Source organism: Dermacentor variabilis, chromosome 1 (genome assembly GCF_050947875.1).
Source record: "Dermacentor variabilis isolate Ectoservices chromosome 1, ASM5094787v1, whole genome shotgun sequence".
In the NCBI taxonomy this organism is placed as follows: domain Eukaryota; kingdom Metazoa; phylum Arthropoda; class Arachnida; order Ixodida; family Ixodidae; genus Dermacentor; species Dermacentor variabilis.
In genome coordinates, this window is record NC_134568.1 from 51,907,876 (window position 1) to 51,934,558 (window position 26,683).

General features: G+C 44.3%; 1 protein-coding gene across 1 annotated transcript in view; it reads left to right on the forward strand.

The window, feature by feature from the left end:
• The window catches only part of LOC142577893 (cytochrome c oxidase assembly protein COX18, mitochondrial), a 31,000-nt gene extending 18,117 nt beyond the window's left edge, over positions 1 to 12,883 (forward strand). The window contains exons 4-5 of the mRNA XM_075687328.1: positions 7,454 to 7,564; positions 11,394 to 12,883. Of these exons, the coding sequence (XP_075543443.1) occupies positions 7,454 to 7,564; positions 11,394 to 11,579 (297 nt within the window). The 3' untranslated portion in view covers positions 11,580 to 12,883. The remainder of the gene's footprint in view (positions 1 to 7,453; positions 7,565 to 11,393) is intronic.
• Positions 12,884 to 26,683: the final 13,800 nt, after the last annotated feature.

Genomic DNA, 26,683 nt, shown 5'->3' on the forward strand with positions numbered 1-26,683 from the left:
GTGGGGTACGTCCCGGTTTGCAGTAAACATAGCGTGACTGCCTGAGCCTTGTTCAATCTTACGTGTGGCAGTGGGAATTGCCTATGCGCCCCAAGTAGTAATATTTAGTGATGTCGTTGTAAGTTAGTAAGTGATCTTTATGCTCCCCGGAATGGTAGTGGGCGTCGGTTCGGTTCTGACCGGCACGGCAAGCAAGTCCTCGTGCCAGGTCGTTCGTAACCTCGTTGAGATTGGGCCGAGTCTCGTCCACTTGTCCCATATGTGCAGGAAACTATCGGATTTCAGTTTTGATAGCTTCGACCTTGTTGATAATTTTAGCCGCAGTCCCAGCTACATAGCCTTTGTCAAAGCTCTTAATTGCTGCTTTGGAATCGCTATAGATGAAAGACCATTTACGGTTCCTGATGGCTAGAGCAATCGCGGCTTGCTCCGCCACCGTGGAATACTTAGTGAAGATGGTGACGGCGTCCCGTAGCTCGCCCCGGCTGTCGGTCACCACGGCGGTGTAGGCCTCTTTGCCTTTGACCCAGGCAGTGTCTACAAGGGCCGCCTGTTGTCCTAGCTGTTCAATTTCTTTCAACAAAGCTTTCGCTCTCGCTTTTCTCCTGCTAACATAGTGTTCCGGGTGCATATTTCTTGGGACGGGGGTGGTTCTGATTGCGTCTCTAAGGTTCGTGCTCAATTCTACCTCGGATTCCTTCGGGTTCATCAATCTATTGGGGTCTGTCCCTATCGCTTTGAGTATAAGCCTGCCCGCTCGCGTTTTCATCAGTCTTTCCTGCTGCGCCATCTGTTGCGCTTCCGCCATCTCTTCTATCGTATTGTGCACGCCTAGGTTCATGAGCTTCACGTTCGAGGTGCTGATGGGCATACCTAGGGTAGCCTTCACTAACTTTCTGATCATAGTGTTTAGCTTGTTCAGCTCGGCCTGCGACCATTTAAATAAACCTGCCACGTAGGTGAAGTGACAGAGAGTGAAGGCGTGCACTAGCCTTAGAGCACTGTCCTCACCCAGGCCGCTGTGTCTGTTGCTGATTCTCCTTAGTAACTTGATGACTTGGTCCGTCTTGTTTGAAATGTGTTGAATGGCATTGAGGTTGGTACCTCCCGCTGCTATGTGGAAGCCTAAAACTCTAATCTTTTCCACCTGCTTGATCGCGAATCCGTCGTGACCGCATAAGATAATCTTGGGTTCCTCCCCGGGGACGTAGCCCCTGGGTCTTCGACCCCTGCGCCGATGTTTTAGGACCAAAAGCTCCGACTTTGCCGCCGAACAGTTGAGTCCCATCTCGCCTAGCGTGCTTTCCACGGCGTGTATGCTCTCCTGCAGTCTGGTCTCCGTTTGGCCTACGTTACCATTGGCGCTCCATATGGTTATGTCATCGGCGTATATTGCAAAGTGTATACCTTCTATACTCTCCAGTTTCCTCGCGACTCTGGTCATTGCTAGATTAAATAACATGGGCGAAAGTACGGCCCCTTGCGGGGTGCCCCTGTTTCCCAGGTTCATCACCTTCGATTTTAGTTCTCCTAGCGTGAGGCTCGCTTGCCTACCGCCCAGAAACGCCTTGACTACGCTGTATAGCCTCTCGCCCAACCCCAGCTCGGACAGGACCTCGAGGATGGCCTTGTGCTCTATCCGACCAAAAGCTTTTTCGATGCCTAGTCCCAGAATCGCTCTTGCGTGCACCGGGCTAACGTGTATGAGCTGGTGTTTGATCAGGAGCATGGCGTCCTGAGTCGATAGTCCGGGGCGGAAACCGATCACGTTGTACGGGAGTATGTCATTTTGCTCGACGTATCTAGTGAGTCTCTTAACAGTAACATGTTCCATAGCTTTAGCTATGTACGATGTAAGCGAGATTGGACGTAGGTTATCCAGATGGAGCGGTTTACCCGGTTTTGGTATAAGGATGGTTTTGGCTATCTTCCATTCCTCCAGATAGTCTCCCTTTCTCCACAACTCGGTGAAATGATCCGTCAAGAAAGTGATTGACTCATCGTCTAGATTCATTAAGAGTTTATTGATAATACCATCGGGTCCGGCTGCCGATCTACTAGAGAGACCATGGAGGGCGGCCCGTACCTCACCCTCGGTGAAATTGCGGTCCCTTTCCTCCCACGGTCCTCCCATGTACTCCACGCGTTCGTCGCTATCGCCCGGTTGTTTGAGCGGGAGATATTTGTCCGTGTGCTGTCTCATGACTACCTCCTGAGTCGTGTACTGGCTGACTTGATGTACCAGTTTTGCAATTGCGGTTCTCTTGTTTGACTTAGTGTCGCTCTCGTTCAATAAATGTTTGAGGATGTTCCAACTGCCTCCATGTTTGATCTGCCGTCTGCCAAGTGTCAAACTTCGTCTCACTGCTGTTTCACGAGCGTTCTCGAATGCTCCTCGATCTGTCTGTTTAGCAACGCTATCTTTTTCCTGAGCTTTCGGTTCAGTCTTTGCGTTTTCCATCTTTGCAGGATGGATTATTTGGCCTCAATCAGATGCGCGAGCCTACTGTCTATGCTCTCTATGTTTTCTTCGGTCTTAATTTCTTTAGTGGCCTTCCTGAGGTCCTCTTCGAGCTGGTTCATCCAGGTCTGGAAGGACTTTCTGCCCGCTTCTATCGGTTCCGATTGTAGTCTCTTCGCTCTAACTTTCCTAAAAAGGTCCCAGTCCGTGCACCGAAAGGTTCTAGTCTCATGTTTCGGCATACCTATACCTATGTGTATGATATAGTGGTCGCTGCCTAGATCGGTGCCCGAGTTTTCCCAACTAGCTTGTTTCGAGTTGTTGACAAAAGTTAGGTCGGGTGTAGAGTCCCTGCACGTGGACGTGCCACAGCGGGTGGGGAAAGCCGGATCAGTAATCAGGCACAGTCCCAGGTCAGTGGCAAGGTCCCATAACTCCCTACCAAGGTCCCTACAAAGCGTATCCCCACGCTTGGTAGGGGGCATTAAAGTCCCCTCCGATGATGAGCGGGGAGCTCTTTGCGACTGCGAGTGCCTTGTTGAAAAGTGCCCTAAAGTTTTGTTTCTTGTTGGTGGGACTGCGCTAAATGTTTAGGCAGAAGATACTCTGCGCCCTGCCCTTGTGTCTTTTGAGTATGACTTCAACTAGGATATACTTGATTTTACTCAATCCGAGATGGATATCGTGTTCGATAAAGGGTAGCTTTTTGTCAACGAGGGGGGCCAATCCCCTCCCGCAATCTTTATCTCCACATACCGATTTGTACCCGGTTAGCTTTACTTCGTCCGCTAAAGTTTCCTGCAGCGTAATTACTTTTGGTTTGACCCCCATTGATCTAATTAATTGGCGCAGCGATGCCTTTTTGTTGTGGAATCCGCGACCATTCCACTGCCACACACTAAAACTGTGGGCGCTATCCATGATTATTGAATGGGTTAATTTTGATGTTACCCGCGATCGATCTCTTTGGAGCGCCACCTGACGTTCCGGAGAGCGATTTTACACTTTCTGACAGATGTTGCATTGAATAATTCTTGAAGTCATGTGTCACTACGAGTGATGTCACAGCAGTGTGATGCACGTAGGCGGACTTGTGCAATACACGTCGACTCTCCGGCTGGGAACGCGGCGCCTGCGAGTAAGGGAAAAGGGCGTTCTGTTTGAAATCTCAGCTCTTTCCAGCACATAGTGATGTAATACTTAGCAGACACGATTGTTAGCATGCATTGTACGCACGGTGCTTGTCAGCTCGAAATGGCCAGACGTGGTGAGGGGCCCTTTAAAGCAACACGAGGTGCTCCATTTCAGAGCCTGAATCCGGCTGCTGCTGCACTGTGAGATGGTTCCACCGTATTATGTGCTTCTCAATGTTGCTGTGGTGAATAGCAGCCTATATATATATATATATATATATATATTGTGTGTGTGTTTGTGAGAATTGATGCGACGACAAAGTAATGTCTTCAAAATGATGCATTTTGCTATCATCGGTTGTTGTTTTTGATGCTCCAAAGCATCATGTTGTTTGAGCTTCAAAGCAAATTGGGCTAGGTCTAGCAGCAACTTCAATAGTTGTTTGACTCTGAGCTGACAGTGGTCGGCGGTGGTGAGCCGCTTGCTTAGTCTTCCCAAAAAGTTGCCGTTAGTGAGTAGGGAATTTCGCTGCACACTGTTGCTGGAAGCTTGCCGCTAGTGCATTCTTTTCTTCAGAGAAAGTTCATTTCCACAAGTGGCCAAAAAAAAGTAGCACACATCACTGCAGCAATTAAAGTACATTGTACAGTCAAACCCATTTATAACAATACCGGTTTTAACAATATACTGGTTGTAACAATGAGAAGCTGCTGCACCATCAACTTTTGTATGTTTTCCGTGGTGAGATAACCCGCCTACTTCAATGCCTCAGTGCCGTATAATTGGTTATAAGGATGAAGTCTGGCTGCTGGGTGTGCGAGCCGAAAGGTAGTGAAATGTGAAATCCTCGAAGAGAAAAAAAGAAAGCGAAAAATTCGAGCCGCCGCTGCTTCAACAGCCGCTGCACGCTCATTTTCCAGCCATCTCCGCATGCCTATCTCCTGTCGCCCTTCCACCCCTTCAAACATGAATGGGCTGTGCCCATAGCTCTAAACCACCCCACCCTCTGAAACACGAATGCACCGTGCCAATGCACTGGCTAAAGTGCAAGAACGAAAGAAGTGAGGCATGCAGACAGGACACAAGAGTAGAGAAGTGGACAACACGAATGCTGTTCATGTTGTCCACTTCCCTACTCTTGTGTCCTGTCTGCACGCCTCACTTCTTTTTTGCTAAAGTGCAAGTTGGTTCTTTATTCGATAGCGCTGGTCACAGATTGCTCGTATGTTGCTCGCTGGCTCCTCATTTGGCACAGTTCTGCAAACAGCTTAATCATTCGCATCCATCTTTGTTGGTTGCATTGAAATCGTTCCAAGCCACGGAGTTTTTCAGCCACGTTTCACTAACAGTTGGTCGGCCTCGCTGCCGAAATGGAAGATGGCTGATGCACCCGCTGATCTTCGGCAATGCTCGACGTTGCTAGTTAAAACAAAGCGCCCGGCTATAGATTTGAAAATTAAGTGCTTCTAACCGAGGCAATCGTCGCGAATGAGCTTGCATCAGGTAACGACGGTGACGGCAACGACGGCAGTGATGACGTGGTAGGGCAGGCTGCCTCAGCGTTGTTCTCGGAGGAGGCACGGCAGATGATTCAGTCCCTCCGGGGAATCGTTCTCGCGAGGAACCTTCCGCTGCACTATGAGAGCATCTGGATGCCTTGGAGAAAGATGTCGGCGAGCTTCGCGTAAAGCATGCAAGGCTGACGGACATAGGGTTTTCTCATGCAAGCCAGTGAGAAGTATGTGGCAAGATGCTTGTGGCGATCTAGCCTCAGCATTTCTTCTGGATTTCTCAAGCTGACGGGCTGCTGTGGCAGCCTTCTCGCAATTTTTAGAAGGCCCCTTTGAGGGCCACCAATATGATGCCTCGGCGGTGCTTGCATATTGCTTGCCACCCGTGACCCCTCTTTTCAGTTGTGATAGCAGTGCCCTTCTTTAACGCCGACAGCCGTGGCTTGTTATGCGTGATCGGAGCACCCAGGAAGCAGTTAAACAGGCGAACACAATCAGCAGCAGGATGGAGGAAGGTGGTGGGGAGGGGCACTGAGCCTCCCCCCCATTATAGTTTTCTCACATCAGCTCTGCCATCCCCCTATTTTGATTTTTTCATGCAACCTGGTTATAGCAATTATCGGTTATAACAATGGAATTTTCATGGCACTTGAATATTGTTATAAGTGGGTTTGGCTGTATATGCCTCACCTAGAAAAAGCGTGCCTAAAAATTTTGTCCGTTATAGCAGGGTACACTAAAGAACATAGTTAGTAGCAGGAATAGTATACCTAAATAGTGCGGCAAACCCACCTAATACCCCTGTCAAGCGGACAAGTTAAGTGCACTTACGGGGAGTGCACTTCGGGACCTTGAGTGGCACTTTAGGCTACGCGATGCTAAACAGGAAAACAGAGCGGTCTCACAGGTAATAGAAAAGAAATGGTGACAGCGTCTAGACCCAGGCCATTAATTTGTCGGATCTTTAATAAAGTTGTTGCCACCATCACTAAGAGCGTGTTTTTTGAAGATGCAGATTTTAAAAAAAGCTTCTAAAAAGTGATTGTTTTACGCTGTATTATAAATAACAAAGAAACTTAATCTATTTTTCTCAATAAAAAAAGATAATATTTGTTATTATAAGAGTGTTGCAAGTCAATGCCGGCCAAGACAAATGCCTAGCCAATCCAGAATAACATGGCAGCATGTGACGAGGCGGCATTTGATCATGCTAGAACAGAATATGAGCGAGCTCTGTGCCCATTAATTTGTTGAAAGCTGTTCAACAACCAAAATGAACTTCTGTGTCCTTTTTTATGCATTACATTGTGTACCATTGAAACCGCTGGCAACGAGGCTACGCACTCTTCCAGCAAAGTGCATTCCATGAATGCATTCCGACCGGAGTGCACTCTTCTGCGAGCACACTCTACTTGCGACATTTAGATTTGGGAAAGTGCACTTGAACTGAGTGACACACTCCGTAATTGCACTTAACTTGCCCGCTTGACAGGGGTATAAGTGAGAAGTGTGAGCTGTTTATCCAAAAGCACATTGTGTGTGGATCCATTGTAACGGGTGTGGAGTTATGGCTTCTGTACTCGGAGCTTGCTTGTTGTCCACATGGAATTCTTTTTTTGTTGTAGAGGCTCCATGGTATACAGGAGTTATACAGGAGTTATTCTTGTGCTAGATTATGAGTAGGTGCACAGCATGCTCGAGTGTTTCCTTTCTGCTAGCCTTGCAGGTGCAGCCGCAACACTAGAGGAACACCTGCTTAGGTTTTTGTAGTTATCAGCACATGGTGCATAATTAAAATTCGACACACTAAATGAGTTGCAATGTGCCATTATTCAGTCTAAAAAATTGAACCGCCCATTGAATGGCGTCTGCATTTTTAGTTGCCAATAAACTTTGGAATATGTGGCAGTGCTGTGATCAAGTCTGGGAAGCCCAGTGTGTTTCAAAAGTCAGTCATTAATTGTAATACACTTATTTTCAAAAAATATTTAAGGTGCGACTCAGCAAAACATGCACTAATAGTGTGCCCTTGAACCTGAATGGCAAAACGCAGCATGCCCTCCTTCCTTCGTTACATACTGGTTAGAGAGAAGGGCTCAATGTCACTGAAGTTGAGGAATAGTATCAGTAAGGATCCTCAATTCTGCTCTTGTGTTGTTTTTATCAAGTGACACAAATAATTTACTTGCCATGCACTGCTTTATCATCTCTCAAAAAAAATTGAAGGTGTTGCTTCATTTTAAAGTGCTATACATTGAAGTGAGCAGGCTTATATGTTATCAGTGGACCGAACTAGCTTTGTTTCTCCCGGTGATATTCTACTAGCTATATGCCTTTGCTTGTGCAGTTTCATGTCCTGCAAAGGCAGAAGCACATGGCCAATCTGCGGAGGTGGATCACAAACTTCACCAGGGGTATAGCACTTGTCAGCGTGCCCATTGCATGGATCGTGCCTGCTGTGAGTGTGCTTGTTTTTCTCTTGTACTCTTAGTCGCCCATCTTACCTGTGCACAAAGGTCCATCACAACCTCTGTTTCTGTTCCTTGCCTACTTTGCTTGCATTCTTAACCAAAGTGAATCATTTTGGCAGAAGCTTCACTTTTGTGTGGCATAACATCCATTGCTGAGTCGCCATGCAGTGTTCTGCTGCGTAGAAGCAGGTTACATTGTCTCTATGACATGCTCTGTCTGCATATCACCGTTTAGTCAAGAGCGCTGACACGTGAGAGCTGGGCTGCCTTCTTCTGATGCTTGTGCACATGTGTGAGTTGTGGGAGAGAAATGTGGGGAGTGTGCTAGGTGTTACTATGGAGGACACGCTTTGCTCCATTTATCCATAGCTAATGGCAGTGAGTACTACGTGAGAACCAGCGCTTAGCTTCTTAACTTAACATCCAAATGGCATCACAATGGCCGATACCAAGTCTGTTTCGGCGCAGCGTACTATACTACAAATTTGCAGTAACAACATGTCATTACTCATTGGTCTGCGGGCTGCTAAAACGCCACCTACCTAATCACCTCCCCCACCCACTTCTCTCCCCTTGGCAGGAACCCTCCATGTCAGGCCTGGTGGTGAAGCATAGGTAAAAAACAACTACTGCAGAAGTCAAAGAGGCAAATTATAAAGTAATGCAGATTAAAAGGAAAAGCCCGTCAAACATGCAGTTTGAACTACGGACCTACCAATCACGAGCACAGTGCTGTCAAGGCTTCGCCACGAAACCATGAGTGCAGAGAAAGCTTATTCCAGAGCTTTTATCCATGGTCGCATCGTGCACCTCGGTGAGGAACAAACGGAGTGAAGAGTGCCATCCTGCGTAGTACCTAGGCGCAGTCCCCAGAAATTTCTCTTACAACTCGTGTATCTCTCACATGTCTGGGCCCTTGGCAAACAGAAACATGCGCTCTGTCCACTCTGTCAGTACAAGTATATATAGTGCCATTGGGGAGTGCCCTGCCTGTTTGCTTGTACCAGCAGTGAACTTGAGTGTCTTCAGTAAAGATTAGACAACACTTTGGCACAAAAAAAAAAAAATGTGTATTGCAAGTTTTGTTGCAGAAAAAAAAAATATGATACACTGTCAACAAAAATCATATATTGCAAGTGCATTGTACAAGTATGCTGCTGGAAAAACTTTGTATAGTTAAAAACATACATTGAAATATTTTAATTAGAAGTAGTCAAAACCACTTATAGCATTACCAATTTTAACAATACTCGGTTGTAACAATGAGTGGGCGCATCACCGTGAATTTTTGTGCGAGTTCTATGGTAAAATAAACTGCTTACTACAATTTTCCTATGTCACATTATTGGTTACTACAACAATTAAAACTAGCTGCTGGGTGCCTGTGCCAAAAGAAAAAAGGAAGACAAATTTTTGCTAAAACAGTGGTGATGAACACTCCTGTAATTGATGTTTAATCGTGGCCCACCTTATAAAATGCTATTCATGTGGCTGCAAGGATACTACAGTGACCGAGTAATTTTTTGGATGGCTAATATTTCTGATCTGCTCATTTATTTGAAACAATGGACACCACACAGTGTGCCGCTCGATTTTTTAGACTAATATGTCGCAAGCATCACGGCCATAAACGAAGTCATTGCCATTCAGGCTGTTGCCCATGCATATTTTAGGCGATTCCTCGGCTTTCCAAGTGCGTATGGTGATCTCGGCATAAAATTTCAACGGTGGTCACAGATTCCCTATGAAGCGCTAGTTAGACCTAGCTGATGGCAGTGCAGTTCCTTGTTTATGGGGATAAGTGGGCATAGAGTTAATATGGTGATGGGCTGCAAGCCATCACTCGAAATTCACCATACTCCCTTGATATGTTCAACCCCGTAGACTACATCGAGCATTGGGTGTGAGATAACATGCACAGACTGATGGCCACATGTAGGAAGCGGTGTAGGATAACATTTTAGCTCCGGTAGACAAGGGCAAAGGGAGACGTAGACACCATGATGCGCATCGCGGTGTCTACATTTCTCATTTGTCCTTGTCTGCTGGTGCTAAAATGTTATTCGAGTTCATAACACGCCAAACACACAGCAGTGCTACAGATTGTGAAGCAAAGTTTGGTTCTGTAAGCGATATCTTCTGAGAAAGCCTACGCAGTTTATGTGCACGCTTATTAGACAAAATGGTGTAAGCTTATTTGTGGGCATAAAGCCAATAAAGCTCTAAACTGATCTTCCGCAGCGCATCCTAAACTGACAGCATTGTGCAGCTAAAGTTGTGTGCGTGGTATCATACTTCGCCATGACTTCATGACAGCTCTCATAGGGTTGCATGATGGAAAAATGTGAAGCGTTCCCACGACCTAAACCATTGTGAAATTATAAGTAGATAATTTTTTAATGAAGCAAAACGCTCAGCAGATATCCGTAGAGTTTTACACTGTGTCAGCATTGTAAAAAACAACAAAATCTATTTTGCTGGCAGAATTTGTTGTTTGGGGAATTTGTGTTCGGACATTTTTTTCTGCGCCATCTGGGTCAGAAAAATTAATCTACCGCTGTGTATCCATAAAAAAATTAAGACAGCTTTTGCGAAAATTTTAGAAAGTAGGAGGAGCACCTTCTGTTACCAATAATTGATCTTCTACTGCTGGGCAGTCTTAATCTTCATTTAAAGTGGCTGCGTTCCAGCAAGATCTGCAATCCTACAATTCCTGCATGCTGAGATTATTGCGCATGTTAAAGGTGATGAGGCTGGTTAAAATTACTGTCCCTTATCGCAGGCTCCCTTGCGGAATATTAAGCCCATTATTCTGACAGCAGTGATGTCGCTGCCTGTCATAAGTGACGTCTTTTGAAAATGATAGGATACGCCTTTGTCAAAGGGAAGCACTAATCAGGGGTTGAAAAAGATGTACAGCTGAACACATGATAGGACAAGCCCTCTCGTGACTGGAAAATCACTACAGTGGTTCACTGCAGCAGTGGAGCATTCCATGTAACTAGGGCAAAACGTAAAATGGATACTGGAGTCTGAAACTCATTGTGCTCATCTTGCATGGCTCTGCACTCTTGGCTCAAAGTAGTTGGTCACTCACAATGGCCATGCACTGCAGAGGACAGTGCACAGTCGTCCAATCAGTTGAGGCAAGTTGTGGCTATTTGCAAGATTTTTAGCCTCAAAGACGATGCAGACTGGGTAAACAGGGTTTCTCCCTGTGCTGGGGAGAAAAGGGGGTCCTCCAAGCAACTCCCTCCCCCCCAAATGGGGAAAGGGGGAATGTGCGCGCCTTGGCTGCATTATTCTGGAACAGTTTGTGCAGATTGATAAAAGGGTGCATCTTTTTGCACTATGGGGCAGAAACAGTAAGACATAGATGAGTGAATGCTTGCTATAAATTCTCATGCTTAATGTTTTTTGTGAAGTTACTATGTCTCATTTCCATGCTCTGTCCTATTGGTATAAACTAAAAATTATATTCTGTTGTTTTACTTGCCAAAACCACGATCTAATAATGAAGCACACTGTAGTGAGCGACTCCACAATTATTTTGACTACCTCGGCTTCTTTACTGTACACCCAATGCACAGCTTACGAGCGTTCTTGCAGTCCACCTCTTATCAATATGTGGCCACCATGGCTGGGAACAAACCCACAATTTCGTGCTCAGCAGCACAACACCATAGCCACTGAGCTACCACGGCGGTTAAGGTATAGAAATCCACCTGCATGGCTTTATTATTCTGGTTTCTCTTGAGCGAGATTCACTTGTGCGAATTAGCCAGCAGTGACTCTTCTTTTCTTTACAACATTCAGGATGTTTCCCTCTACTGGCTCTGTTCAAGTAGCTTTGCCCTGGGCCAGAACATGCTCATGGCATCCCCACGGTTTCGTCGAGCCTGCTCAATTCCTGTCACCTCATCCGAGAGCCAGACACCTTTCAAAGATGTTGCCAATCGTCTGCGACAGCGACTGGATGCTGCCTTCAGGACAGGCTCCTGATTCCCCTAGGCATGCTGTAATCTAACTGCTGCTGTAGTGATCTCAGGTGATCCTAGGAGGTTAATTGCCATGCTAACAAGACTTTGAGCACTACCCTTTTTTTCTTTATTGTGAGCTCCGGAGCAAAGGCAGTGCTTAGAATCAAAGCATGGTCAAATTTAGCATTACTTTTTTTTTAGGTATTGTGGAAAGTCCAGACGGGTGCTCAATATTTACGTGCTAAAATTAGCGGTACTTCTACAGTGAGAGGGGTCTAGATGATGTGTACGCAAAAGACAAAGATCACATGTATGCAGAAGCATATAGCAAGGTGTTTTTTAGGATCAAGCATCATGCAGAACTTATACTGCAGGTAACTGTCACACACACGCACCTTGCTTTCTGCTCACCATCTAAACTTGGTCTAGGGTGCATCACATGTCTGTCTGTGAAACAACAAAAGCTCTTTCTTGTTCGATGCTAGTTACTTTTCCATATAAACTAGGTAGTTTTCAAATCTCCCTGTTTGTCCTGCTGAGGTCATTTAAATGCTCTCTGTTCGGCAAGGATAGTTCAAGGTAACAAAGACGACAGAGAACAGTGTTGGGTTTGCTGAATGCATTGATGTGCTAGTTTGTGAATATTCATAATAAACTTTAGCGCAAACAGGACAACACAAGAAAGAAAGGACAAGGTGGTACTCTCAACTGACATCTTTATTACACCGTGCCCCTACTTATAAGAGCCCAGACATAAGGAGCGTATGCTGTGAAGCCATCATGACAAGAGAACGACATCATACAAAAGATTCCATAGAACAAAATTCAGTGTTGTACAGAGCAATAGAAGCAACACTGATACATTCTGATCCATGCAACCTTATAAAGAAAGCTTATAATTTTCATGCAGTAGTATCCCGGGTCTTTTTCAATGTCTAAGTCTCTTTAAGAAGAGGCTGTTATGCGCACAGCACATTGTCACATCTTTATTTTGTGTTGTCTTGTAAGCACTACGGTTTATTAAGAGTGTTAGGTCTTCTATGTACGTAGATTTTTTTAATGAAACCAGTGCCTGCAGGTATCTTGTACAAAAAAGCAAGGTGGAAGAGGTCTGTGACTTCTTTTCTCTATTCATATGAGAGAGGCTTGCACTATTAAAGTTACTGATATCACTGAATTCTTTTGATATTGTTGCCACACCTTGTTTAAATATCTACAGCTCAAATTAAAATGCCAGCCTGATGGCTTAGAAACTGGTGGTTTTCTATTTTTCATTAAATTTCAATATTATGGAACATATATTTATGCTATGTAGATGTCATTTTTTAGTATTGGTGGTTTTCTATTTTTCATTAAATTTCAATATTATAGAACATATATTTATGCTATGTAGATGTCATTTTTTAGTATGTATGTGGGTTCTGATGAGAAGTCTACTTTCCCTTCACTTTCATGCTTCTTAGTAAATTCAAAATGGAGAACAATAAATGTTATTTGAAATTTTGTTTCTGCATATTCAATTTGTCACATTCTACACGTGTGTAACTGTTGAGGAGTGGCCAAATAACTCCAGAGGTAGCTCTGGCAGTGATTTGTAGAGAACTTGTCTAGCCAACTCACAGCAGATTTACAGATTTGAAACTAAAACTGTGGTATTGTCTGTAAAATTTAACAAGGCCCTAAAACACTTTCCAACTAACCATAAAATGGCCTGACTAATAAAACACGTTGCTTCGCGAATTTCCTGCCACAAAAATGTTTCGTATCTTTCAAGTATAAGTGGAGCTATAGGTAGTTCTTGCGCCAATGCATGGCTTTCTCTCTCCTTTCGTCTCCACTAGCACTGGAAGCTACGCAGGGGGGGGTGGCAAGGGGGAAAGGCCCCGCCCTAAAGCTGGGCATATTTGTTAGTTCAACTATCCCTGATGCTACTTACAGTTAGGCATGTGCAGCACTCTCTTGGCATGAGATGAGTGCTCAGACACCTGGAACTGCGTCGCTTACAGAGACCAATCAGCAGATGCAGTTATCGATCATCTCGCCAATGAGAGGGCTCGTCACGGCAGCCCGTGGTTGCCGGGGTCTTTACGTTATGCCGCCACCACGATCTTGGAGGCCACACTCAGCAGACACAGCTACGCGACATTGGCGTGTAGACCAGAAGTGAAAAGATGAAATACTTTTTTTTCTGTCTTTTTGAGCTTGCAGGCATGTTTATTTTCTTTTATTTAACTAAAATTAAGTGATTATAGTATTGAGAATGTTTTAACGATAATGACATAAGCCAATAACTGTTGGTGGGCTTGGCTGCTTGCGACGTAGCTGCATGATGGCATTGCAAAGGAGAGAGCAAGCAATCTTTCACTGTTTTTGACACAAGAGTGTAAATTCCCTGCAGCATGCAATGCAATAATATTTTGCTCACCTGTTCACAGGAGCCTCATCTACAGATTGGCAGTGTTTTTTTATGATGTTCAGAAAGTGTTTCAGGGCCATTTTAAGATATTTTGTTCAATACTTTTGTGGACTTGGCCTTCATGGCTTGCTTTCAAGGACATTGACAATAGTGACACTGTAGCTGACACGTAACGGGCACATGCACTCTTCAACTACAACATAAGTGTTTTTCTATCATAAATTAGGAGCATCCAGACAGACATATTCAAGGAGCCACGAAAATGTTCATTATACTGTTCAAGACCTCCAGCAAAACATGGGATTTTCAGACCTTAGTGGCCATTGGCTACCTTGACTGGCATGTTAATTCAAACAGTAACACAAGAAACATGTCACAGTGTTACAAGTTCCATCCCTTTGAAATAGAACTTGCTTGGGTGCGTCATCAGAAATCAGTTGCAGGCTGTACAGAATAGAACATATTTTTTAAGGGCAATGCCTGTCGCACAGGCCTTTGTCGATGCCAAATTTTAATATACTAGCCCCTCGCTGGTCCCTCAGCCTCAATGGGCAAGAGGTGCACGCAGGTGCAAGGCAGTTTGCAGGTGCAACTGTTAATGGAACTGAGTGTTTTCGACACATTGGGCACTGTGGCCTTCAAAAAGGAATCATGGCATGCCTGCGCGCCTCGAGTCACGGTGTATTTAATTTCTCGCATAACATTAAAGACACCCATGGTACCTCGGTCTGTCACGTAAGAGTACAAACAAACTACCTTTTGCTCATATAAATTCGCGAGTGAGGCAAAAAACATTGTTTTCTAAAAATTTTAATTCTCCATCATTCCAAACCGTTATGAACCTTTAGGAACTGGTTTGAACCGTTATAGTTTTTCTCTGAAGCTGAACCTGTGCTGAACAGAAAAATATGCAGAAGCCTGAACTGGAACTAGAACCGAAACTGAAAACTATGTTTCAACACTGTGCTGGCAGCTGCTTTCGTATGTTCAACTCCAGCAATTAAGATTTGAAGTTCTCTCAAGGATGTTCCTAATCAGCATTGGTCATCTTCCTTGCTCACCTCTTTTCATTGTGTGAGCTTTACATTGCTTGTCGTTTCTAGGCATACGTAGTGTCTTCTGTCTATAAAAAGTTTGAAACATCGAACTCTCTCTCTCTTTTTTTACGACTGGTGGCATATGATGAAGTAGTCGATTGCAACAGCAAGTTTGAAAATGGTGTAATTAAAGAACAAGATTTAGTATTTATAACATTTGTTTCAGTTTCTACACTCCGTTATCATGCAGCACACCAAGATGATCACTATTAACTCTTTCCCTGCTATGGGGAAAATAGGTGTTTTTTGTAGGTTACGCCATATTCTTTTTTCTAACAGAACTACTGCACTCAATATTTTATGTAACACATAAACAAAAAGGAGAATGAATGCACTTTTCATGCATAAATGTTTTATAAACGAAATTTATGTCATAAAAAAAGATATAAATTGCCAGAACCAAGATTGTAGAATAAAATTAAACAAAATTTGTAAAGGCATGCTTGTATCTAGTAAGAAAAAAACCTAACCAAAATTATGAGGTATACAAATTGTATTGCCATCTAACAGGCACTATCTTTGAAAAAAATCTAACTTTTTCATTGAACAGGTATTTCAGTACAAAAATGTAGGTGCAAGCACTACAGTTTGACGTGCCGGGCTGCGGGCGCCGATGTTCCAAGCTGGCTTGTATTGTCGTCGCTCTCAGAGTCAAAGTTCGACGAAAAGGCAGCATCCTCAGACTCGCTGCTGCTCGATCTATCGATAAAATCAGCCGCAGACGCTGCGGAATTGCGAGATCTGTGATCTTTCGAAACGCACGTGCCGCTCCCGGAGGCGGCCATTCTTGCTTTCTTCTTTGACAATCGCGAAACTTCGAAATGCGTTCAAAAATTGATGCCTGGTAGGAAAAAGCAAACTGCTTAGAAAACAAAAGTATAGTTCTCCTTCACGTCCTATGGCACAGAGTGTCCATGAGCGGCGCGGAAAGTCTCGAAAGCAGTGTTTCAAACCATCAATAGCAGGCAGCCATTTTGCCTTTCTACTTTGACGATCGCGAGAACTTAGGAGGGATTTCAAAAATCACCGCCTGGGGGCGGAAAGCAAACTGCTTAGAAAACAAAAGTATAGTTCTCCTCCTTCACGTACGATAGCGTAGTTTGTCAGTGAGTGTTGTGGAAGGTCTTGAAAGCAGCACTGCAAACCATCGTTAGCGGGCTAATGATGCCCAATGGGTGCGGTACGTTAAGAGTTAAGCTTATGCTCAAAAATTTGAAATTCTTGTGATGACACAGTGACTCCCGTTGGCTCTCATAGTTAAAATTTTGGAGCCCTTATGGAATATCATGTGGCAAAATAGCACACAGAACAAACAGCTAGCAAAAGCAGCACAATGACAAAACAGCACATGGAAAAAAAATGTCATGAGAATAGAACAGCATGCGGGTGCTACAGTCCATTCCGAAAATGCAGTGGGGCACCCTTGCACTGCATCTTCTGTCTATGCAACTCGCAACAATCATAACAGGCGCAACATACAGGAAATGCTTCAAAAGGACGGTACATTGGGCACATTGGTATTCCATATGAAACTATTGACAGTGCAAAACGGCACGAACTATACATGAAAGATGCATGGACAAGCTTGTCCATGTATCTTTCATGTACAGTTCGTGCCGTTTTGTGCTGTCAATAGTTTCAGAACACAGGAAATGCTGGAACACAAAAATCATGTTAATGAGCTGGAAAAGAAAAGGTATATTGGATGCAATTCTACTTCACAGTGGCTCTTACAGTCATGCAATCTTAGTCTTGACTCACTATAAGTGGAAAATCTTTACAACCAACACTTTTTATTAGGTCATATTAGCTCACTTGAAGCTTGCACTCAAAATGCAAGGAATATTAATCGAATAGAAATCCATGAACGGCTAGTGCGAAATGACAGCATTGAGGGAGGTTCAGGAGATGAGGAAAGGTGTACTGTGTAAGAGGTTCTGGTGCGAAGTGTGGTAGTGCTTCCAGTGTTCTCTCGAGGTGGCCTAAAACCCAAATGTTCTTGTTGGCTTATCTTGTCATTGTATCATGTATCTTAAGTGAAAGATATTCCTAAAAAATATTGTCTTACAATGACTGATACTTAATGCTGTCTTAATGGCTGATACCAGCAGACAAAGGTGGCAGTATTGTAATCTGGCTTATAGGAAAGTACAAGAATGAGGCCTTTAGACAGCTGAGCAGCCACACCCATTACAGAAAACTAGACTCTAACCCAACTTCAGACTACAGCAATACCGTGCAAAGCACAATAGCAGAGCTCCTATCCAGGGAACTAATCATGCAATCTGAATATCGCTTCATGATACTCAAGAACAAAGCAGCAGACCGCTTTTATGTTCTTCCTAAAATACATAAGGTTCCCGTAGAAGAAATATTTACTGCAGAAATCCCAGGTCAGCCTATAGTGGCTAATAACAACACACCTACCAAGTCACTATCTAAATTCTTAAATCACCACCTGTCAAACATTCCTAACACCCTCCCATCTTTTGTTCAAGACATACCGTACTTCCTTTGAATTATCGATGGCATGAACACCAACCAAATCCTTTCCGGCCACACTGTGCTAGTCACTTTGGATGTTTCTCCCCTTTACACTAACATACCCATGAGTGAAGAAATTGAAGCCCTATCGAAATCCCTCGCAGTCAATCCCCAAATGCACGCTCCTGAAGTTTACCTTTCACTCCTTAGGTTAGTTTTCACGCTCAACTATTTCGAATTTGATTCTATTCACTACCTGCAAACTTTCGGCACTATGGCATAGGAACACCATTTGCTCCCCCCTATGCGAACATTTTCATGGGACAGCTTGAAGCAGACCTGTTGAAATATTACCCTTTAAAACCCCATACCTGTCTGCATTACATTGATGACATATTTATAATATAGGAACACGGCACAAGCACGTTAACCGACTTAATTAGCCATTTCAATTGCTTTCACCCAAGTATTAAATTCACTGCTCACCACTCTCCTAGTCAAATCAACTTCCTTGACACGTCGGTCTATATAGAAAACGGAAAACTGAGAATGACACTTTACCGGAAGCCTACGGATAGCCAGCAGTATTTAGACTACAACAGTCATCACCCGCGACAGTGCAAGCGAGCAATTTTTGTCGAACAAGCGAAATGAATAAGAAGAATCTGCAGCGACGATGATTATATCCACCACCTAAATGACCTTAAAGTAATGCTAGCAGAAAGAAACTATCCACAAGTTTCTCTCGACAGAGCTTATGATGTCACCTCAAGATTGGAGCGACAGCCGAAATTAGCTAAGAAACAGCCTAGACCAGAATCTGACAGACCGCCAGCCTTTATAACAAAATATTCTAATGCCCTCCCAAGCATAAACATCCTACGAAAATACCACTCAATATTACCAAGTAACGAACGTCTGAGAAAAGCATTCCCAGTTGTACCAAGGGTTACCCATCGCCGCAACAAAAACTTTAACGAAATTTTCATTTCATTTAATTTCATTTATTGATGCTGTAAATCCCATCAGGGATTGTAACAGGAAGGGCTGTATGTGTTACATAGGAACATGGTATAAGGTGTTACATACTAAATCTTATACAATAAAAAAATTGTTGTACGCAAAAGTCAGCCAACATCATTCCCCCGTAATAAAAGCAGGTTGTCGCCCTGGGTGCAAAACCTGCAGGCGCCTTCAAAGTGACATTAAAATTAAAATCACAGCAAATAGTTATACACACGAAGTCAAAACTTGCTTTACTTGTATAAGTTCGAATGTGTTTTATATGCTTGAATGTTCTTTCTGTAAGAAACAATGTATCGGTGAAACGGGACAATCAATGAACGTCAGGTTAAACGGACATCGTGTGGACATGGATAAAAAGCTCCCCAAAGCCGTCACCAAGTATTTCAACCAACCAGGTCACAACTTTGATGAACTTAAACTCTACATCTTGGAGTCAGATTTCCATTCTGAGTGAGAAAGAAAATACAGAGAATCATACCTTATCCATAAGTTCAAGACATTGCACCCAATAGTCATAAACGTTTCAAAGGGAGCTTTAGAATCCATTCGCTATGCTAAATTTCAAGCTATACGCAACAACACTTAGTTTGGCTGCTTAGTGTGTTTTTTCCCCTCCATTTCTTCCATTTTTCTTTTATTTGTATATTTATTCCACTTCAGTAATTTTTTTTATGAGCACCGTTTTCTGCCGCTCCTTTTATTATCTCTTTCAGAGACACGATAGCCCACAACCACCAGTGAAGCATGTAATAGAGGGTTGCTGTGCACACAGCTGTTGACACACAGCCGTGTCACCGGCCTAGTGCACAGCACTCGTTTATTCTCAATTCTACACCCTCGCCGTTAATACACCTTCAGTCATTGCCGCACCCACCTGCCTTACCTGGGTACCTCTCCCCTTTAGAAGAATCCTACCTATACATGTATATACTGTGCCAAGGAAAGCATATGTCACTTTGAAAAAGACAAGTCCACCTGTTGAAACGTTGGCTTCCGTTTTTACCTCGTTCTGGTTTTGCTCATTGTCTTGAATTTTCATCTCCCGCCTTCCCCGTGTTTTCCCTGGATTAGCATCTACAGATACAAAATACTCAATAATAATGTCCAAGATACATCTCTCTTAAATACTTCCTAGCTCTAGTTTTTGTATTGCAGTAGTGTTTGTTACTAGGGATTATTAAATCAAAGAAGCAGATTACTACTGTCCTTTCTTTAGAGCTGTCTCTGTATGAGCAGAAGGTTGTGATTATTTTGATATGTACCTAAGTGACATGCTTTACCTTGAATATAAATTGTAATTAAAAAGTCAAATGTTGCTTGCACTTGCACATGTTCATATGTGGTGCAGCTTGTGACCTGTGTGGTGCCAGCATTCATGAGTATTAATCTGACATGTAACAGCACTGACAATCAGTTAGGCCCCATGTGCCACTCTTTTTCCATAAATAGAAACTAACATCCAACACTTTTTAGTGGAAAAGCAGGAGCACACAGAACTGCTTGAAAAGTGCTTTTGCAAGGACTTGCGTAGGGGTCATAGATCAAACCAAAAACCTGAGCTTTTTTTCAAAGTTAACGTTAGCACCAGAAACTGTGCAAATGGTTGTGTTATTGCAAGTGCTCTCTTTACACTCTTTTTATCATTACAGAAAAAGGCCACGTCATCAGCCTTTGCAAGAACATGAATCTCATTTGACGGCAACTTAAACCCCTGAAATTTTTTTCCTTTCAGAATGCACATACATGCCACTCTAAATACAAGCAGAAAAGAAGCAGCGACATCGAAAATCCTTGCCATACTATAATGATGAAAGAAAAATTGGATGGGAGAGAGAACCATTAACTATCTTCATTGAATCATTATAACCACTAAGGAGCTGCGTTACAATATTTATATATTCTAGCACACTAAATAAGAATGAGATTCACCTTGTCAAATGCCTTAGCCAAATCAAGCTGTAGCAAATTGTCACCTGCCCAATCCACTCAGCCACACTCTTGAGCATCGACTTTGCAACAGGAATGTTGGTCTGTGGCAGACCAGCCTCTAATGCCACGTGTTTGATGATCACCTACCACAGATCGTATCATGCCTTGCAGACAGTTAATACAGCCGACTCTCGTTACAACGGACCCTGATTATATGGCAAAAAATGTCCGTTTTATCCGAAACGCCTCGCTTCCGAAACTTTCATTGCGATGTCCAACAATTTCATTGCAGAAAGTGAGTAACGAACGTCCAAAGTAAAAAACAAACAAACAAAAATGTGGGCAGTTTGCACTAGTGGTGCTAGGCTAGGTCATAGCGGAGCTAGTTCCGGCTTTTGCTAAGTACTGCGAGGTTATGCATGGCTCGGCTATGTTCACACTTAGTGTTGCTAGGTTTTGTGATGTTATGCATGGCTTGGCTAGGCTCATACCAAGCGTTGCTAGGTTTTGCAAAGTCTTGCAAGGTTATGCATGGCTTAACTATGCTCATACTAAGTGTCGCCAAGATTTGCTAAGTTTCTCCAAATTTTGCGAGGTCATACACTGCCAGGCCGGTAAGCCACACAAGCCCCAGCAAGTCACATACATACAAGCCACAGTACGTGCATCACAATTTATTATGTACATTGCTGATCAGTACCAGTCATCATCATAGTCGATCCGGTCCTCGACGTCCGACCGTCGTCGTGGTCGGTGGCGTCGGGGAAGGCTTCGCGAAGCACTTGCAAGGCAGAGCTCTTCTGTTCAAAGTTCCGCACCTAGCTTACCGTGAAAAGTTTCACGTCGAACCAGAGCCGGTCACAGACGCGGCAGCTGTGCCCGAACTCTATGCCGAGGAATTCGTGCTGGAAGCGGCCGTTCGCACCTCCCATGGATTTGCGGGCTTGTCGTTGGAAGTTCTCGATGACGCGCAGGCCCGAAACCGATTCCCGGCGGCGCCGAGCATTCACTCGGCAGCGTTCGTTGTCTCTGTCCCGAAACTCGGGATCCTTGGCTCGGCGACCGCGTTTGTCGGCGGCGGCCTCGGCGCGATATGGGCAAGATCGGCTCTCCTTCGTTGGTCGTGGTCCCGCGGAGCCGCGCGTCGAGCTTCCTTGTAGGTCACAGACGCCACAGCTGTGCCCAAACTCTATGTCTAGAAATTCGCGCTGGAATCGGCCGTTCGCAACCCCGTGTCTCGGCGGGTTGACGCTGGTAATTTTCGAGCAGTCGTAGGCTGGGATCGCTTTCTTGGCGACTCTCGCGTTCTGAAGCGCGGAATCATCGACTCGGCGTCGCATCTTCTCAACCGCATGCTTCGGCGCGGTGTTCCGGAGCTCGGCGGCAACGCATCGCTTCTCGCTTGGCAGTACGGCGCTCTTCCTGGTAAGCCGCTTCTTCTTCGGGCATCCGGACTTTCTTTAGTCTTCCCATGCAGCAGCACGTACGCACGGAGTAGAGGAGGCGAGAGGTGTGCCATAGAATAAAGAACCAACCGCGTAGGCCCGAGCTCCTTGTACTCGCCTGTGACGTCACGACTCCGCCCTACGCGCGTGTTGTGCGAGGATGTTACGTGGCTCGGTGAGCTCGGTGCTTTCGCAGGTGGTTGCTAAGCAACGCGAGGCAGCGCACAGCTGCGCTGAGTTTTCTGGTAACGCTCCACGGCAGAACGAAAGCTTAAACAGCTCCGCTGTTAAAAAATCACAGTTTCGCCCGAAAGGCAAAGCATCGATTGCGTTAGCAAATTAGGCATGATAAGCGAGTTGGCAGCGAGCGAATTTACCTTCGTGCTGTCTCTCGCCTAAACGCGAACATCGAAAGCACTGCGCATAAGTGAGCGGCACTGGCGCATTATGTCCATACCGCAGATCGCTTTCAAGATACGGTGGCCGCGCTGTAAGCAGCAGCCGCCAAAGTAGAACCTCCCTCTTGCCTCCTCCTCGCTACCACCCCCCCAACCCGCACCCCGTGCATCGGGCACGAAATAAGACGGTGCGTTTCCGTCCCGCCTTCCTCCCTCGCGCGCGCGCGCGCGATACTGAGTCGCGATCGTCGGCCGACCCTCGCAAGTGAGTTGTCAACTCGTGTCAACCCGGCAAAAGTATGCTTTATGCGCCCGATTTTGAAACAAATTGCCGCTAATTTCGTACGATATAGCCGATAGTCCGTTGTAGCGCGGTTCGTTAGAAGCGAACTTCGTTGCATTAATAAAATAGGTAGAACAAACTAAGGCTGAAATATGGTACGTTGTAACGAACGTAGATTGTACTTTAGCAAAAATATTTCAGTATACTGTAGTAATGGGCGACTTCAGTGCAAAAGTGGGGGAAAAGCAGGCTGGTGAACAAGCAATTGGCAACTACGGCATTGATTCTAGGAATGACAGAGGAGAGATGCTGGTACAATTCGCAGAAAGCGATAAGCTTCGAATAATGAACACCTTTTTTTGGAAGCGTAGCAACAGAAAGTGGACCTGGAAAAGCCCTAATGGTGAAACAAGAAATGAAGTTGATTTCATATTTTCTGCCGATTCCAGCATAGTGCAGGATGTAGAAATGTTAGGTAGGGTAAAGTGCAGTATCATAGTGAGGGTTAGGATTCACCTCAATTTGAAAAGAGAGTAAAATTGGTCAAGAAGAAACAGGTCAACTTAGAGGCAGTAAGGGTAAAAGCAAACAAATTCAGGCTGCTACTTGCAAACAAATATGTAGCCTTAGAACAGAGCGATGATGATGGCATAGAGTTAATGAATGAAACCGTAACTATATAGGCCGGCTTCAGAGGCAGCAATTGAAGTGGGAGGCAAGGCACCAAGGCAACCAGTAGGCAAGCTCTCCCAAGTAAATATAAGGACCTATAAACGACAAAGCATGAAAGTGTCCTACTCAAGGGATAAGATAGAATTTGCTGAACTGTCAAAACTGATCAACAAGGCGAAAATAAGTCATATTCGAAATTTTAATGTGAGAAAGACTGAGTTAACCGTAAAAAATGGACGCAGCTTGAAATTAGTGAGAAGGAAACTTGGCATAGGACAAACCAAAATGTATGCACTGAAAGATAAGCAGGGTAATATCATCAGCAATCTCGAAAATATAGTAAAAGCAGCGGAAGAATTCTGTACTGACCGGTACAGTACCCAGAGGAGTCAAATATACCTCAATTAAACACAGTAATGAACAGGGTACAGAAACTCCTCCTATACCTAGCGATGAGGTCAGAAGGGTCTTGCAAGACGTGAAACGAGGAAGAGCGGCAGGGGAAGATGGAATAACAGTCGATTTAATCAAAGATGGAGGAGACAAATTGCTTGGAAAACTGGCGGCTCTTTATATTAAGTGTCTATCGACTGCAAGGGTCCCAGAAAACTGGAAGAATGCAAACATACTAATCCACAAAAAGGGGGCCGTTAAAGAATTGAAAAATTATGGGCCCATTAGCTTACTCCCAGTATTATATAAAATATTTACCAAAATAATCTCCAATAGAATAAGGCTAACACTGGACTTTAGTCAACCGAGGGAACAGGCTGGCTCCAGCAAGAATACTCTACAATGGATCACATCCACGTCATTGATCAGATTATCGAGAAATCCGCAGATTACAATAAGCCTCTCTATGTGGCTTTCATAGATTACGAAAAGGCATTTGATTCAGTAAAGATGCCAGCAGTCATAGAGGCATTAATCAAGGAGTACAGACCGCTTATGCAAATACCTTGGAAAATATCTACATAGGTTCCACAGCTAATTAATTATACACAACAAAAGCAGGAAGATACCTATAAAGAAAGGGGTCTCAAATTTAAGGGAGACAGAATCTCTCCAATGCTATTTTGGAAGAAGTATTCAAGCTATTAAACTGGGAAGGCTTACGAGTAAGGATCGACGGCGAATATCTCGGCAACCTTCTGTTTGCCGATGATATTGTTCTATTCAGCAACAGTGCAGACGACTTACAACAAATGATTGAGGACCCTAACAGAGAGACTGTAAGAGTGGGGTTAGAGATTAAGGGGGGACGTGGCAATGAAAACTTTTTTTTTATTTATGGGAATAAATTGGTGAAATTTATTATGCTGATATCATAATTGAAATTAGTTTTGTGCAATCTATTATAGTTATCGAGTTACAACAATTGACAGCCTCTAATGATCACCCCCAAATTAATTAATTACACATGAGTTCGCCAAGATTTTCACATCAGAATGTTAACAAAGGCCCATTCTGTACAATAAACCTATTGGTTTATTTTTAAAATGCCAAAATGAGCATAAAATTTTTTTTAGATTTCCTATGCATATTGTCTTACTAATGACTTTTGCAAAAAGCCCATTATAATTTTTCTTGAAGTGCAGGTAAAAATGGGAAGTTTTATTGCATTCATCAATGTTTCAGGAACCAAGTGCAAAAGACAGAATGATTCTGTCTCCATTCGTTGTGAAATGGCACTGGGATGACTGAAAGCAACTGCACAAAAACTGAAAGCTGAGAAAACGGAGCTCAAAGTTTCATTTGTTGTAAACATTTAAATTAAATCTTTATTTTGAGCACCTAAAACCCGCCTGGGATGTAGTCCTTTGCCTGTGAAGACACATTTTCTTTACATTTTAATGTAGCTTGTAGCGTTCTTGCAGGAGTTTCGTGCACCCTATAGTTGCCTTTTTGATCATCGTGCATCCATCCGTCATGCAGAAGCAGGTGACAGCGCATTCAAAACGTCCGCTCTTGTATCTCGTTGCGCAACCTCTTTATTAGTGAGAGTTGGAGTTGAAATCCGCACTTGAATGTTTGACGCGAAAACTTCTGCTCCGACGATGTCGCGTTGCCGTCACGACCACGCGCGCACGTAACGTCATCATCGCTCGCGGTCGCGTAGGTGTTCTGCGGTTTAGCACTGCACGCGAGCGCGCTTTCCCAGTCATCCACGTGCGTCGGTCGTGCCTCGTCAACAAGCTCGGCGGCGTCCGCTTCTACGAGTAGTTTCCTCCCTCCTTTCCACGCCTTTCATGATCTTCTGTACACGTGGTCCGTTCGGAACTTAATTCCTTTGGGGATGTGCGTAAGCTGCCATGATCGTCAATCACGTTGCTCAGAACGCGCAGCCATAGAGTAATGGCGCAGCTCGTTGCTGCGCAAATGCGCGCGAGAGAGGTTCGTCAGTACTTCCAATCTACAACAGCCAATAGCAGCGCGCCCTGTGCCCCACGTGACTGCGGCGCCCAATCGCAATGCCGTATTTGCCTTTTTTCCCCCCGCTTTGCTGGTTTATTTTTCGCTGCAGAAATACATCGCTCCGGCTACCTTTAGCTAGGGTGGCTAGAATGGGGCCACCAAATCTAGCCACCCTACTTTAGCTCCGCCCTCTCCTCTTTACGATGATACCAAGATGGCGGCGCTGCGTCAAAGGATAGCCGGGCGATCCGCGGTGCGACGGGGCCTTACGAAGCCCGATTTTTTCGCAATTTTTGATAATAGCACTCTACGAAAGTGCTGTTTTCTCGATTTCTACCGCGTATTTTGTTATAATATTTCACCACGAGGTAAATTAAGGTCCGTGTAGCGCGAAAAAACATAAATCAGGAAATCGAAAATTTTGACAATTTGACCACTTCAATTGCCGCATCCCCCCTTAATATGCAGAAGACAAATACTGATGAATAGCCGGGCAAGGGAACAAGAGTTCAAGATTGCCAGTCAGCCTCTAGAGTCTGTGAAGGAGTACGTTTACCTAGGTCAATTAATCACAGGGAACCCTGATCATGAGAAGGAAATTCATAGAAGAATAAAAATGGGTTGGATTGCATACGGCAGACATTGTCAGCTCCTCACTGGAAGCTTACCATTATCATTGAAAAGGATGGTGTACAATCAATGCATTTTACCAGTGCTGACATATGGGGCAAATACTTGGAGACTGACAAAGAAGCTTGAGAACAAGTTAAGGACCGCGCAAAGAGCGATGGAACGAACATTGCTAGGCGTAACGTTAAGAGACAGAAAGAGACTGGTTTGGATCGGAGAGCAAACGGGTATAGCCGATATTCTAACTGACATTAAGAGAAAAAAAAATGGAGCTGGGCAGATCATGTAATGCGCCGGTTAGATAACCGTTGGACCATTACGGTTACAGAAT